The following is a 15,961-nucleotide window of genomic DNA, read 5'->3' as shown; positions in this document are numbered from 1 at the left end:
TTCCAATTTTGTGGGGAAAAAAATACCACTTTTAAAGGAATATACTTGGCTCTACAGGGAGAGAACCAAAGGGAAGAAAGGACACTCAGTTCATTTGCCTTCTCCACCTAGGATAAGTAAGGTCTTTTGCAATAATAAAACGTGAATCCTCAAGTCTTCCCCGTAGCCTTGCCTGGAGATACCTGGAAGTGACCATCAGGTCGTTCAGGTCAAGTCCTTTCATTGATATAACAAACTCCTCACGGGCTTTTAAGCACGGAATTCAGGTTGCCTAGGTTTCTAATTAGTGCTCAAGGGGTAAACCACGGTCTGCGGGACAGGGCCTCGCTCCGGGAAGGGCTGGAGAGGCAGAGCGTCGGGGTCACGGTGATAACGCCGGCCGGAAGCCTCGAGGAGACCGGTTACTTATCAGGGCTGTCCGTTTTAAACGTCGTTACTAAGGGCCTCGCTGACTTCACCAGAGTGATTACCGATAGTTACTTCTGCAAAACGACCGTACGTGCCAACTGAAGAGTGCGCTTGACCTGGATCCGAGCGGTCCCGCTGCCCCGGCAGAAGCCAACAAGTTCACTTCTGGCGCCGCTTCTGACTTCCTGGGCGAGGCCGGAAGTAGCTTTCCGGCAGCCAGAGCCGCAGAGCGTAAAACAAGATGGCAGCACTCTGACTAAAGAGATTGTCCAATCTTCGTTTTATTTCTACCACCTCCATACCCACAAGGGACTCCGAACTTCCACAACCAGATCTAATTTTTCTCACCACAACATGTTCATATTTCAGTATCATTAATCTTGGGTGGAAGATGGGATGGAGGCAGCTCCAGGCAGCGACCATGAGTACCCTGGGGCACCATTTTGTACGGAAACCGGAAACCAAACGCCGGGCGGGGACGAGGTACGGGAATCCAGACGTGGCCCAGCTGGCCAGTAGAGTGTGGGGGGAGGGGCGAAAGGGCTGGAGGGCGTTGTTAGCGCATGATGTATTTCCGCTTCCTCTCGGCCCAGTAGCTTTTGGTTGTACTAGCTAGCTTGTTGCGGGGAGGGAGGGGGAAGATTGTTTGCAGTGGAGGAGCTCAGTGTACGGGAGGGTAAACTGAGGTAATGTTCTGTGTCTGGGGCCCGGGGCTTTGCGTCCGGTTGTGTAGGAGGTCTGGGGGCAGGGTCTTCGGGACTGAGGAAGATTGTGGGGTTGGAGCCTGGAGGCTCGTATTGTCCGCCTGTTTGGAGAGAGGAGGTGGGGCGGGGCTGGGGGTTACTAGGTGAGTTGCAAAGCCCAGCGGGTGTGGAGTGAGGGAGGGCGGAAGAAAAGGGAGGATGGAGGAGATGGGGAGATATCCGAAGGAAGTCTGGAAAGCGCAGATCGGGAGGGGCTGGGCGAGCGGAGCTGGGACGCGGGAGGTGTAGGATCTCAAGTCCTTGAGGGCTGAGGAAAGTACTCGCGGTGGGGGCTGGTCAGAATAGCGGGGTGTGAAAGGAAGAGAGTGAAGTTCTTGGGAGGCTGAGGGGTTGGAAGGGGCTGGTGGCCTGTGTTCTGATGCTGCCCCTGTACTTGGCCTTTGTTTCCCTTGCAGCTCCCCAGAGACTGTCATCCCACAGCCTCGGTTCGGGCCCAGCCTTCTCTCTCCAGTTGTCACCACAGCCTGGAGGCGCCTGCCTCCGCCCTCCCGAATGGTGCTACTCCTCGAAGGCCTCGGCCCAGGATCCAAACCCCCTTTGCCCCCTGCCTCGGAGCGGTTGCTCCGGGTTTCTCCTGGTGGACTCCTCGCGACGGGGACGGAAGAACTTTTGCACCGACAAGGCTGTAGCTCTAGGAACCCCGCTGACAACGTGAATCTTGGCCTCTAACCCAGTGTGAGGTCATTCCTGTGTCCCTTTTTACACCCTTTGAGAAGAGAAACTCTTCTTGTTACCTGGAGCCCGGGAAGCCCCAAGCTGGGGCCCTGGTCCCACCATGTCAGTCCTCTCTTGTGCATAGGGCTGTGCCCTCTCCCCATTAGCATGGCTGAATTCAGGCAGGTTCCAGGGGGGCGGGAGACCCCGCAGGGGGAACTTCGGTCTGAGGTTGTAGAGGATGAAGTCCCTCGGAGCCCGGTCGCAGAGGAGCCGGGAAGAGGTGGAAACAACAGCAGTGAGACCAAATTGTCTCCAAGAGAGGAGGAAGAACTGGATCCTCGAATACAGGTGAGAAAACTGAAGGGAAAGGAGAGACAGGGAGCCCAGATTCCAGTTTTCCTGAAGAGCTGTCTGATAAATGAGGGATTAGATTTATTCTCTCCCCAGTGCGCTGGGGCAGGAAAGGAAAACAAGTTTGTCAGCAAATCATTGCAGGATAGTGTGACAAGTTCTAAAAGAGCTGTGTGTGGAGTGCAGAGAAAGGCCTGGGCCTGAGTGCCTGGGGGTGTGCTGCTGAAGGCTTAACTGACAAAGGGAAGCAACAAATTGGCCTCAGATGCAGGGCCTCATTTCGGTCAGTGGAGAGTAAAACTATTCTCCTTTCTAAATAAGTAAAGTGGCTGTTGGCCCAGAGATGCGGTATGAGTGGGAGGCACTTTTGAATCTTCTCTTTTGTCATCTTCTCATTAGTGCCTCCCAGGGATGTTCACATCTGTAAAGGGTGAGACATTTCATGTTTTACAACGCCTCAACAGATGGAGGCCTGTAAGGAAATCTGATGTTTATGGAGTTGTATCAGCCATGGTCCGTCCTTAATACGGATTCCGAGTTCTGAGGATGCTGGTTATACCAAATGATGGAAAAGCTGACTTATTGCCTTGGAGTGTTTACAGGCTAGTAGTTGGTAGGATGGGCAGATCTTTGTGAAGGAGCAGTGGGTGAGGACAGAGACCATGGGGAGGAGATGCATGGTCCGCTGAGGTGGGATTGTAGTGTTTACGTGCATTGGCTGGGAAGGGTTCCCTGGGAAAGCAGCTTGGGTAGGTGAGGGCAGGAAGTGCTTGTGTGTTTGGGGCTCAGTCTGCCATAAGGTCTCGTAGCATCTCCAAGATTCTGATGTGGAGGTGACTCACACCTCTGTAGGTGAGCAAGAACATCTCAGGGCTTGCATTCCTGGGCTTCTCTGTCAACAAAACTTTATTAGATTGCTTCAGTGACTCAAGAAGAAATCAAATCTGGTCCTCACATCCTTCCTGCCCTCTTGGTGGGGGTTCCCTGGATGTTGGGCAGAGGAACTCCATGCTTATATGGGAAATGCAGTGAGCCATTCATTTACTGGCATAAGTCAGTAATTTATTTCCACCCTATCTCATGGGTGTTGCATTGAAAACAGCTCAATTTCTTCTGCTAATTTTACAGATTTGTCATCTACTGAGGAAGTAAGTTATAGTGAAAAAACACATTGGCCTGAGATTGAAACAACCTCCAGCCTCATGATTTGTGATTTTCATGCAAGTTATGTAATGTCTAAGCCTCACTAACTTCATCTATAAAGTGAGGGGTTGGTCCAGTTTATTTGCACAACTGCTCACTCTGCTCTGACATAGTCCTATGATTCTTTTCTGTTACAACTCTTTTGCTTATCTCTTGGTGAAAGTTTGGAGGTAGTATTTTGGGAAACAGACCCCTGTCCTGTTGGGAGGAGGACTGTATGGTGTGCTTCATACACCTTCTCCCAACATTCCTTGCTCTGCTCCAGGGGAGGATCTACTGTGATTTCTTTGCTCAGTCGCTCCTGCTCCTGTGTATTTTTCCAGCACCCGCACAGGCAAAGGCGGTAGTACGAAGAGTCACTCTCATGTTTTGCTGTTCACTAAAGTAGCTATTAGCCACACGTGGTTACTTAAGTAAAATCAGTTAAAATTAAATAAAAATGCAGTTCCCCAGCTGCTGTTGGTATTGTAGAAGTAGAACATAGTTCTATTAGAAGAGCTCTGTGAGGGTTGAAGAATATCGAGCAGGCCTAGATTTGCCTTAATTCCAGGGAGCTTGCAGTGTTGTTAATTGGAGCAAGAGGGACAGGCAGATCATAATCTCTTGCTAAACTGGGAGGCACATTGTGGAATGGTGTGGGTAATGTGGGGAGGAAAGGTCTTGTTGTAGAGGCTTCCCCCTTTTATGGCACACTGATGGCTGGGCCAGTACTCTGCCCTTAGCAGGGATTCTGCATCTTCTTGCCATGTGGAAGAGGCAGCCTGATGTGAGGGGTACCCTTCAGGGAGGAAGCTGGCAGCATTCAGCCTTTCTGGGTTTGGTCTCCTCTAGATAAGAAAGAGATTGCTGTGTGTCTTTTGAGGTCCCTCTTATTGGGACCTCCCTCTTATAACACAAGACCATGTTATCCTGGTAACTCTGTTTCAGTGCTTTAAATGGATTCTCAGTGCATTCTGTGATTCTCTGCCAACAGATCCATCTTAATCCACCAGCGAATTTTAAAAATACCTGTTCCTGGAGCACCTGGGTGGCTCAGTCTGTTGAGCGTCGAACTCTTGATTTTGGCTTAGGTCATGATGCTAGGGTTGTGAGATTGAATCCTGCATCAGGCTCTGTCCTGTGAGCCTACTTAAGATATTGTCTCTGTCTCTCTCTCTCTCTCTCTCTCTTTCTCTTTCTCTCTCTTTTTTTTTCTCTCTTTCCACCCCTCTCCCTCATTCGTGCACGTGTGCATGTGTTGTCTCTCTCTGTCTCTAAAAATAAAAATAAAATATAAAACAAAAAATAAAGTAAAATAAAATAAAAATACCTGTTCCTGAGCCATGCCCAGACATGTGAATTCTGGTCTCATTGGGGGTGAGAAATGGTTCTAACATGTAGTCTACATGTGCCCACTCAGCCAGGGATATCCCAAAGGCTAGGGACTCTGTTCAGGTATTTTCTGGGATTCCCAGAAATGGTTGCCCTTAGGAGAAGGCTCTTACTGATACGGGAAATGGGGTTTCTTGGCAGGCAGTTCTTGTCCCCATTGTCTGGTGGGATACCTCTGGAATTTGGAGGCAAGCCAGCTGGAGATCACCTCTAGGCTGACCTGGAGTGTGCTATCCCCCAGGAAGGCCACTGTCTTAGTCTCCATGTCTTGAGGTCAGCATAGTTCTCTGAGGCTTTCTGGCTCGTCCTCAGCTTTCTGAGAGAGGGTCCCAGTGGAGGGAAGGAGTGAAGGAGGATGGTGCTAGGGTGGGTCTAGGTCTCCTCCCCTGTGACTTCTCAGTTCCCTTTGTGATGATGGGTACATTCATCTTCAGGTGAGTGGATACAGTCACTCACCTCCTCCTTTGACTCTTCAGAGTGACTTTGCAACCTCTTCATCCTCATCTGAAGTATCCGTTTAGCTCTCACAGGATAGTCATATTTCCCTTACTTAGTCCTTGAGCCATGCATCACCCTGGCCCTGCATCACCATGAGCTTGTGTGTTTTAGTAGCCTGTAAAAGGTGAGCAGGCACATCTGTAGATGGAGCACCCATGCCTTTGACTCAGTGGCCTGGCATCCTGGGAATGTGCCTGCCGTGTCTGGGGAAGGTCACCCTCCCTGCTGGCTGTGGGATCACTGATGGATGATGCCTGCTGACTCAGACTTCATCCTATTCAAATTTCCATTTCAGCCAGGTGCCAGGAGTCCCTGGTGGAGCAGGCCAAATGTACTATATTGCCAGCTTCCCAAAACAGAGCCCTGAGTGCTCATTGGCTTCCCACTTAGCCTTGCCCTGGGTCTGCCTCAGCCTGCTTGTCCCCCACCTCCCCCGACCCCCTTGCTCACCTACCATCTATCCTATTCTGTTCCCCAGTCTCCTTGTCCTGTTAGAGCTTTGTGACTGAGGGGCAGATCTCATCATCAAAAGACTTTTTTAATTGCTGGAAATGTTGTGTGGATGCAAGTTCCCTTCTAGAAAGATGTGCCTACTCCTGCTGTTTGACAACAGTCAGAGCCCTTTACGACTTTTTCCAGTGGGGATGACTTATGTAGAGAGGCATTCATTCCTGTGATGATCTTGATGATCTGGGAGCACTTTGGGCCGTGGAACTGAGTGGGATCCAGTCTTGGACCTTGGTTTGCCCATGGAAATGTTGCAGGCTGGCCTTTACCCACCTCCTTCTATTTTCCAGAATCAGTTTATTGCCTCCTGAGGCATATCCTTTTCCCACCAGGAATGTGGTTTTTTTAGTTTGATGGTACTCCTGTCTTCTCTGAGGCATCCATCTGAAGATGTCCTTAACCCTAGGATGGTGGTCACAATATCAGGAAAACCAGATCCAAGGTTAAGTCCCTGATCCATTTTCAATTCTGCCTCTAATTCCCTACTCCATTGTTTCTTATCTAGCAAATTTGAACGAGTTGAGAGAGAGAATGTTCTGGCAAGAGCTGCGAAAGCACTGCCACTTCATCTCCCAGATAGTCTGAAACCCATTGTGGGCCTAAAAAAGCTAGAGGAAGACTAGGCCCATGGTGGGAGAGCTTGTCTCTCACCCTAACAGGAATTGCCTTTTGTGAGACCCCTTGGGGTGATTCTGTCCACTGAAGGCTATGTCCTTGTTAGGAAGGCACTGTGAAACCCTGATCTCTGTGTATCAGGTAGTGCTGGCTCTGGCCCCAGGCCTCTTGTGGGGTCCTGTGAGCCATGTCAGCTGCTTATGGTTCCACAGTGTTTTGTTGTAACCTTATGGACACTGGGTTGTGTGAGTAATCAGGTTGCTCATGTGCACCAACGTCCAGGCCCACAATGTCCAATGTGGGAGTCACATGCTGCTGGCCAAATTGAGATGTACCCTAAGGGTCAGATGCACGAGGATTTCAAGGGCATAGATTAAAAAGAACGTAAAAGTGTTTTATAATTTATGTTGAAAACATATTAAAATTATAATATTTTGTCTACATTGGGTTAAATGGAATGTATTATAATTTAATCTGTTTGCTTTTGCATTTTTTAAAGTTTATTCACCTTAGAGAGAGAGGGAGGGGCAGAGAGAGGGCAGAGACAGAAACTCCTAAGCTGACTCTACACTGTCGGCACAGAGCTGGATGCGGGGCTTGAGTTCATGAATCGTGAGATCATGACCTGAGCTGAAATGAAGAGTTGGACACTTAACCAACTGAGCCACCCAGGCGCCCCTCTTTTGCATTTTTTTAAAAACATGGTTGCCAGAATACTAAAAATTCAATGTCAGGCCCATGTCAGTTCTGCTCTGTAAAGTTTAGAGCCAAATTTATGGCCTCCTTTGAGGAAGTGTCTGCATTGTTGTAGGTATGTGTATTTTCATGAGGTGTGTGAGAGCTAGTGATGGCAGCATTGCTCTCTGCCAAGTGCAGGTTATGTCTGGGTCATGGGCAGCAGGCAGACACAGCCTGGGTTCCACTATCCTGTCCAGGGTCTGCAGGGCTCCTGGGAGAGGATTTCATAGCTGAGTGTCAGGCATTTCACTGGGCATTGATCCTTCTCAGGAGTGTCCTTGGCATGCTGGGCTCCAGGAACTTGACTGAGAAAGGACAGGGAGCATCCTTGAGACCAGCACCTCTCCCTACTCTCTGCCATGTCAGTGAAAGGCCCAGGTGGTTCTGTTGCTTCTTTCTCTAGCCTTGGGGCCAGTGAGATCCTTTAAAAAAAAAAAAAAAAAAAAAAAAATTTAATGTTTATTTACTTTTGACAGAGAGAGAGAGAGAGAGCGAGCGCGCATGAGCAGGGGAGGGGCAGAGAGAGAGGGAGACACAGAATCTGAATCAGGTTCCAGGCTTCAAGCTGTCAGCACAGAGTCCGACGTGGGGCTTGAACTCACATACTGCAAGATAATGACCTGAGCCGAAGTCAGACGCTCAACCTACTGAGCCACCCAGGTGCACCAAGGGCCAGTGAGATCCTTATGCTACCATGTCTGGTGACTTGTCCCCAATGTTCTCCCTCCCTGCCACAGAATCTGTTGTGTGAGGACCTGGGGTCTCTGTCAGTCAACTGCTCAAGCAGGCCTAGAGGTCTCTTGAACCATGGAATCTTCCCTAATCTTGACCTCAACCAGACCCTCATGATTCTGCTTCCTGCATTTCTTTGGGATCGCCCTGTCCTCTCCCACCTGGAATACTGCAGACAGCCTCCACTTTTTTCTCCCTGGCCACTGTAAACTTTCCACATACTGCTCAGACCCACCTTCCTAAACCACAGACTGGGTGGTGCCAGGCTCTAAGGGGCTCCCCCTGCCATTGGGAAAAGTTCTGGTATCCTTTCTCCTGTACCCCAGCCTTGCCGGCTTCTCACCTGACAAGCTGCCTGCTCTGGGCACCTGCTTGTCACTGGTGCTTTTCTGTGTATCTGTCAAGGCCCAGCCTAGGAGCAAGTCCTCAGGGTGTCCTGCCTGGCCTTTTCTGCCCTGGTAGGTGATCCTGCTGCTCCCACCAGGCCTGCTTCTTACAGTTCCTTGTACCACTTTTTTCTTACTTACTGAGTCCGGAGCTTCTGCCTCTTTGTTTTCTGAATTCTTGGGTGTCATGGTGCTGAGCTGTGATAAGTGTGTAGTAAATGTGTGGTGAGTGACTGGCCTAGTGTTCCTCTCTCAGGAACACAGACTGTTAGCTCCAAGGCTACTTCTATTGGCTGGAATTTCAGAGAGAAGGTGGCCCCATGTTCTTTTTTTTTTTTTTTTTTAATATATGAAATTTACTGTCAAATTGGTTTCCATACAACACCCAGTGCTCATCCCAAAAGGTGCCCTCCTCAATACCCATCACCCACCCTGCCCTCCCTCCCACCCCCCATCAACCCTCAGTTGGTGGCCCCATGTTCTAATGAAGAGAAGGCAGGCTTGCTGCCACTTTGCTGTGTGCATGTGTGTGTTCTATTCTCTGAATGGTGATTTCCTCATCTTTAAAATGGGGGTTTTGGGGCGCCTGGGTGGCGCAGTCGGTTAAGCGTCCGACTTCAGCCAGGTCACGATCTCGCGGTCCGTGGGTTCGAGCCCCGCGTCAGGCTCTGGGCTGATGGCTCGGAGCCTGGAGCCTGTTTCCGATTCTGTGTCTCCCTCTCTCTCTGCCCCTCCCCCGTTCATGCTCTGTCTCTCTCTGTCCCAAAAATAAATTAAAACGTTGAAAAAAAAATAAAATAAAATAAAATAAAATGGGGGTTTTACTGTCTGATGCAGAGGTGGAGTTGTGAGGATTACAGGAGACTGTATATTAGGTCTCCTGCACGGAGGCATTTGACAGTGCCCTTTTCCTCCATTTCTTCCCTTCCTTAATCAGGCAGACTTTCCCTCCCACCCCACATGGTTCATGTAAGAAGCTACTTTTTCCCACTGCTCTAACTCTTTGCCCCTCTTTGGCAGGAGGAGCTAGAGCATCTCAACCAGGCAAGTGAGGAGATCAACCAGGTGGAGCTGCAGCTGGATGTGAGTGTTGATCCTTTTCTTCACACCCTTGGGCTAGTCTCTGGAGGTGTCTTCTTTTCTCCCTGTTCAATACAGTGGCAGCGGAAGGGGCATGTATGAAAAACGAGAGGGGCTGGGACCCACACATGTGCCTTCCTTCTGCCCATGTCCCTGTCCCTTTGCCAGGAGGCCAGGACCACCTACCGAAGGATCTTGCAGGAGTCAGCAAGGAAGCTCAACACACAGGGCTCCCACTTGGGGAGCTGCATCGAGAAGGCCCGGCCCTACTATGAGGCTCGGCGGCTTGCTAAGGAGGTATGGCTAGCTGATGCACATTCCAGGAGGGGCGCATACAGAGCCTGGCCCTGGACTCTTCTAGTCACACAGAACACTTTCTGGTTTCTCTTATTTCTCTTCCCTTTGGTTCATGTCTCTTTTCTTTGCTCACCTCTCCATTCCTTTACCCTTTTCCTTCCCCCCCTTTTTTACACAAGTAATGGGTTCAGTATTGGAAGACTCTAATGTAACAGTAACTATAAAAGAAGAAAACCAAAATCACTCCAAATCCTGCCATGTGCCTGTTTCACATTTTTTGCATCTAGAATTTATTTTAGTCAAGTATGGTAAGACACAGAGACAGCTGCCATGAAAAGAGAGTTTATAACTTAAAATTTCCAAGAAGAAAGAGCATGCTGCACCACCTAGGGCCACCTGGGGAAGCACTTGGGTTGATCAGGAGGCGGAAGACATGAGAGGAAAGCTTGGCTCAGAGCCTTTATTGCGGTTATAATGGGAAGGAATGGGTAAGGCAGGGTAGGCAACTTTGATCGAATTTAGAGTTAGATAGCTTGAGTAACTGTGGGCCCTGGGCTATAGGGGTGGTTTCTATATTTTGGTACCTGGCCCTGGGTTAATGTAGGGCAGGGGAAATAATTGGCTTTGTGTGTGAGAGTTAGATAAAGGAGGTGGTGGGCTTTGGATTGGTTGGTTTGCATTTGAAAAGTATGCTCACAGAGGAGTTTAGTATCTCTAGGAATTAGCCCTAGGAAAACCCCAGGATGTGAAAGCATCATAAAATAGAGAAAATAAAAAACGTAATTAATACAATACAGATAACCCCTTGATTTTTGGGTGTGTGTATATCCTGCCAAAATGAGATTTATGATACATGCTATTTTTCTTCCTTTATTTTACTTATTTACATATTTCCATGTCAATAAATATACATCCATGCTATCATTTTTAAAAGCTGCTTAACATTTTCTCATATTATTATTATTATTGTTATTAATGTTCTATTATACACTTAATCACTTCCGTATAATTGGAAACTTAGGTTTGTTTCCAGTTTTATGTTTGGTAAGCATGGATGTAATGAGTATCTCAGAACACTTGTCTTATTTCCTTCAGCTTACATGCTGGACTGGAGGTGATGGTCTCAGGGGTGTACTCTCTGTGAGACTTGGTCCAAGTCATTCACCACCTTCAAACTAAAGTGGGGTGGATCTTTCTTTGTTCTCCCTAGAGCCCAGGCCAGTGGCCTTTGCGAGTGCTGGGTTTCACACATTCACCCTGCAGTGGCAATATCATTTTCCAGTCCTTTTTTTTTTAAGTTTATTTATTTTTTTATTTTTGAGAGAGAACACAAGTGGGAGAGGGGCAGAGAGGGAGAGGAAGACACAGAATCCAAAGCAGGCTGACCTGTCAGTGCAGAGCCCAATGTGGGGCTCGAACCCACAAACCGTGAGATCATGACCTAAGCCCAAGTTGGACATTTAACCAACTGAGCCACCAGGCTCCCCATCCAGTCTTTATTTATGCATTTATTTCTTTTGAGCCATATCCTTACAAGATAGTCTTTATGGAATGTTGCTTCTTTGGCATTTATCCTTAGTGCAGTTTGGGAAGTGAAGCTGATATTGCACTGGGCCTTCCTCCTCTCGTCCTCATCCAGGATGGGTCTCCATGGGCGGTGGGGGTCCCTTGGGGCTCCCCATCCTGATGGTCCCGTCTTCCAGGCCCAGCAAGAGACACAGAAGGCAGCGCTGCGGTATGAGCGGGCCGTGAGCATGCACAATGCTGCCCGGGAGATGGTGTTTGTGGCTGAGCAGGGTGTCATGGCTGACAAGAACCGGCTGGACCCCACATGGCAGGAGATGCTCAACCATGCCACCTGCAAGGTGAGCCAGGTCTCCTCCGGTTCTGGTACTTCTTGGCTATCCTTTCATCCCATCTCCCTCTTTCTTCCTTTCTTCTACCCTCCAGCCCTCCCTCAGCTTTGATTATGTTTCAGGCAAATCCTTTTCCTTCCTCTCTGCCCTTTTTGGCCTCCATTTACATTTCCTTCTGACTTACGAATGTCTCTCTGGGCTCTTCTTGAACCTTTGCATCCAGATATGGGACTGACCCCCAGTTGATCCACCCCTGGATTCTCAAGGTTCAACACTCACATTTTGTTACATTTAGCTGTGACCCCTCACTTCTATGTTCAGAATGTTCTCCTTTTCTTACTTTTGGGCTCTGCTAGTGTACCGTGATTTCTGAAGTGTAATTTATGTATCATTTCTAAGCTACTCCCAGGGGACTAGGGAGTGGGAAGATCCCTGGCATCAGCTCCAGTCCACTGGGGCTGTTACAACAAAATAACATAGACTAGGTGGCTTAAGCAAGTTTATTTCTCACATGTATGTATCATTTCTAAGCTACTCCCAGAGGACTGGGGAGTGGGAGGATCCCTGGCATCAGCTCCAGTCCACTGGGGCTGTTAAATACAAAATAACATAGACTGAGTGGCTTAAGCAAGTTTAGTTCTCACAGCTCTGCAGGTTAGGAAGATCAGGTGCAGGCAGATTTGGTACCAGGTGAAGGCCTGCTTCCTGGTTCCTAAACAGCTGGCAGTCTTTTCACTGTGACCTTGCGAGGTGGAAGGAGTGAGTGACAGCTCTCCAGGAACTCTTTTGTGAGGACACTAATCCCATTTATTTATTTTTTGAGTGCTCCCACCTGTATAACCTAATCACCTCCAATACCATCACCTTAGGGGTGAGGATTGCAACATGAATTTTTGGGGGGGCGGAGGAGAGATATAAACATTTAGTCTCTAGCAGCAGATGTCAGATCCTGAAGGATGGTCATGTCTTGAGAGGCAAGAACATGGGTCCTGGGTCAGTGATGTATGTCCTGGTGAATGTATGGCCAGGTGAATGAGGCAGAGGAGGAGCGGCTTCGTGGTGAGCGGGAACATCAGCGGGTGACTCGGCTGTGCCAGCAGGCTGAAGCTCGGGTCCAGGCCCTGCAGAAGACTCTCCGGCGGGCCATTGGCAAGAGCCGCCCCTACTTTGAGCTCAAGGCCCAGTTCAGCCAGATTCTGGAGGTAAGGCAGTGGGGGTGGGGGAGAGTGTGTGAATAGGCAGGAAGGGGGTAGGCATGGAGAGTGAGGGCAGTTAGAGGGGATGCCAGTGCCTCTCTGGTCCATCTGACAGACCAGTGTGGTGGCCCAGGTGGAGGTACATATGCTAAGAATGATACCTAGGAGTGGCAGTTGGGCTTGGGGAATGGGTCCTGGTAGAGAATGGAGTTGAAAGGAAGTAAATGAGAAAAAGTGGGAATCAGGGGAAACCAGGGAGAATGGGGATGAGGAACTGGCCAGATAGGGAAAGGGAACCATGGGGAGAGGAGGAGTGGGTGGGAATGAAGACCTGGGAGGAAGGTCTTGTAAGGCCGGGAGCAGGACGATACTGCTGGGAAAGAGGAAGAAGAGAAGAGTGAAGAGGGGCTAGGCTGGGTGGGGTGGAGCACTGCAGGTTTGTGTTGGATGGTGAGCTGGCCTAAGAGTCCAGGAAAGGAGGCACCAGTGGAAAGTGCTGAGTGGAGCTGAAGGGACTCCGCTCCAGGAGCCACGGACGGTTGGCCAGTGGGTCACCTCACTTTGTTCCTCCCTCTGCAGGAGCACAAGGCCAAGGTGACAGAGCTGGAGCAACAGGTGGCCCAGGCCAAGACTCGCTATTCAGTTGCCCTGCGCAACCTGGAGCAGATCAGCGAGCAGATCCATGCCCGGCGCCGGGGCCAGCCCCCTCATGCCCCTGGCCAGCGGCGCTCCTCCCCTGTGGGGGCAGAGGCCGGGCCTGATGGTGGCGAGGATGGAGACAGTGGTATCATAGAAGGGGCTGAAGGCGGGGTGCTGGAGGAGGGCAGTAGCCTGGGGCCTGGCCCTGCCCCTGACACAGACACACTGAGCCTGCTGAGCCTACGCACAGTGGCCTCAGACCTGCAGAAGTGTGACTCTGTGGAGCATCTGCGGGGCCTCTCAGACCACACCAGTCTGGATGGCCAGGAGCTGGGTTCCCGGAGTGGGGGGCGCTGGGGCAGTGATGGCGGGGGCCGTGGGGGCCGCCACCAGCGCAGCATCAGCCTGTAGTTCATGCTCAGGGTGGCTGGTTCCTACCACCATTGGCCCATGTAGGGCTCCAAGCTCCCTGTCCTCAGGTCCTTGCTTCCCTTGGAGAGGTCAGGTTGGTTCTTGTCTCTGGTGAATTTCTCTCCCTCCTCCCCCAGTTCTTTGCAGGTGGCAGCTCTCTTTGCCTTACCCCTTCAGAAGGCTTTTTCTATGGCTCTCACATTTGCCCTCCCCCTGCTAGCTCCTCTTGGTCTGATGTTCTTCACTGCCCCCTTTCTGCTTTCCTTCCATCTGTCTGGCTTTCCCCTCAGGGAACTTGGTCTAGAAGGTACAGGGTAGCCCACTGGAGAAGGTGGATGTGGGACCTGAGTTTTGACATCTTGGCCGCCTGGTTTGAGGCAATAGACAGGTGTCCCTCCCACCTCCCCATCTCCCAAGGGGGCCTAGGGATGCTACAGAGCCTCTGTCCTAGCCTGCCTGTATGTAATCTGTAAAATGCACTGTAGGACTGTGTGGAAAACACTACACATCCCTGCAGTGCTCCCTTCTCATTACCTAAGCCACTTTGCTGTGTGTGCCACAAAGAAGGACTTGAAGGGTACCAGTGTCTCAGAGAGGGTGAAACCCAACCCCACTGTCCACACAGAGGACACCACCTCCAGACAGGCTCCCATGTGCATATTGTTTCCCCAGCTGAGCTGGGCCATTAACATTGCCAAGGTGCTAGTGGGTCTCTAGCAGGGTCAATGTTGGGGGGTGGAGACATAATGAGGTCCTGATGGTTGAGGCCTTCGCGGATTCCTGCTGCAGAGTTGGGTTTACTTTTTCTGGGTGGAGGTCGCTGAGCTTAATCTCAGCGCCCTCCTGCTGGGTGGAGTTAGGGAATTTGGTGCTCAATCCCTCTCCCTCTCTCTTCCCCAAACCAGACAATACCTACTCCAGAATCCCTTGGGGACTGTTCAAGTTTGGCTACTGAGCCTTCTCTGATGCAGGGAGGGGTTGCCCTAGGGTGAAGGGACCCACCCTCCTTTGGGAGGGGTTTGGTGGTGCTCCAGGCTGTAAGGGAGGAAAAGCAGGGAAGCCACACTGGATCTGGGTGCCTTGGGAGAACTGGTCCTTCCTCCTTTCCCACCCTAAGAGGTCTGAGAGCTGGACTCTGGGCAGGATAGCTTGTGCCTAGGCCTGTATGCTGCTGCCATCAACTGGGAGGAGTGGGCCATCATATGGAGGGTGTTTCCCTGTGCTAAGATGGTCACTATGAGAACCACTGGGTTTGAGGTGGCCATGGGTGGAGGGGAGAAAAGGAGGGAGGATGTGGGCAAGCCTGTGTGCATGTGTTGGGGTGTGTGTGTGTGTGAGAGAGTGAGTGTGAGAGAGAAAGAAAAGGGTCTGCCCCTGATTTTATTTAAATAAAATAGTTTATGTAACAGTAATGTTTACTCTTCCTGTTAGGGAGGGGGAAGGGCGTGAGGATGGGGAGGGGGGAAGAGCAGGGCAAAGGGGGGGGTGCTTTTTGTATGGGGGAATCAGGGCAGGGGAGATGCCCCCCCTTCCTCCCACCTGCCAAGCTAGGAAGGGTCTGTGGGATGGACAGGACTTTGTCAATCACTGGAGGTCCAGACCAGATGAGGGTGCCAATCCTGGATGTGTCTGGATGTGAGCATGAAGGAAGGGGAGGGACAAAAGTGGGGTTCTGAGAGACTTGAATTTCAGATAGACCATAATCTTTGCCTCCAGCAATGTTTATGACATTCTTAGTGTAACTTTTTTGCTGTTTATCTGAAATTAAAATTTAACACATGTAAAAGGTGATGTTCAAGTCAGGGTTTGACCTGTTGTGGGATAGAAAGGATTTGAATGTGTTTGGACCCCACAGCCTGTGAAATATCTAGTGGAATCAGGTTGGGGAGGGATGAGGACTTCAGGAGCCACGGAGGTGTAGAGCGAAAGCTTTGGATTCAGCACCCTCACCTGCACCACCAGAAGTGTGCCAACATTTAGGGCCAGGTGAGGAGGGGGTCAGCCAGGAGATGGAGAAGGCTCTGCTAGGGAGGAGAGCAGGAGGTCAACTGGAAACCTGATGGGAAATGAGTGTCCTGAAGACACTTGAGGGGCAGGGTGGAGGGCAGAGCAGTGACCCTGGTGATCTCAGATGGCAGATGGCCCATCAGGAGCCACTGTGTTCTGAACATACCAGGTACTGTCCACGTATGAGACTGCCTTTCCTAACCTGGCTTTTTGACAGCAAATTATTTTTTTTCTCACAGATCCAG

At 50.3% G+C, this 15,961-nt stretch overlaps 1 protein-coding gene across 1 annotated transcript; it reads left to right on the top strand.

Annotated features, from left to right (window-relative positions):
• Positions 1-810: 810 nt before the first annotated feature.
• Positions 811-14,925, top strand: SH3BP5L (SH3 binding domain protein 5 like). The gene is made up of 7 exons (XM_049648948.1): positions 811-1,094; positions 1,568-2,177; positions 9,251-9,313; positions 9,479-9,607; positions 11,311-11,472; positions 12,492-12,665; positions 13,239-14,925. The coding sequence occupies exons 2-7, from the start codon at positions 1,995-1,997 to the stop codon at positions 13,707-13,709; spliced, it is 1,182 nt and encodes a 393-aa protein (XP_049504905.1). The 5' UTR covers positions 811-1,094; positions 1,568-1,994; the 3' UTR covers positions 13,710-14,925.
• Positions 14,926-15,961: the final 1,036 nt, after the last annotated feature.

The sequence above is a fragment of the Panthera uncia genome (genome assembly GCF_023721935.1).
Source record: "Panthera uncia isolate 11264 chromosome A1 unlocalized genomic scaffold, Puncia_PCG_1.0 HiC_scaffold_17, whole genome shotgun sequence".
Lineage (NCBI taxonomy): Eukaryota > Metazoa > Chordata > Mammalia > Carnivora > Felidae > Panthera > Panthera uncia.
The sequence above is the reverse complement of the archived record's forward strand: the minus strand, read 5'-3'. Positions and strand labels throughout refer to the sequence as shown.

Coding starts and splice junctions, on each gene's coding strand:
- SH3BP5L (XM_049648948.1), top strand. CDS start 1,995: ATGGCTGAATTCAGGCAGGTTCCAGGGGGGCGGGAGACCCCGCAGGGG. Junction 2,178..9,250: donor AACTGGATCCTCGAATACAG/GTGAGAAAACTG, acceptor CCTCTTTGGCAG/GAGGAGCTAGAGCATCTCAA. Junction 12,666..13,238: donor AGTTCAGCCAGATTCTGGAG/GTAAGGCAGTGG, acceptor CTCCCTCTGCAG/GAGCACAAGGCCAAGGTGAC.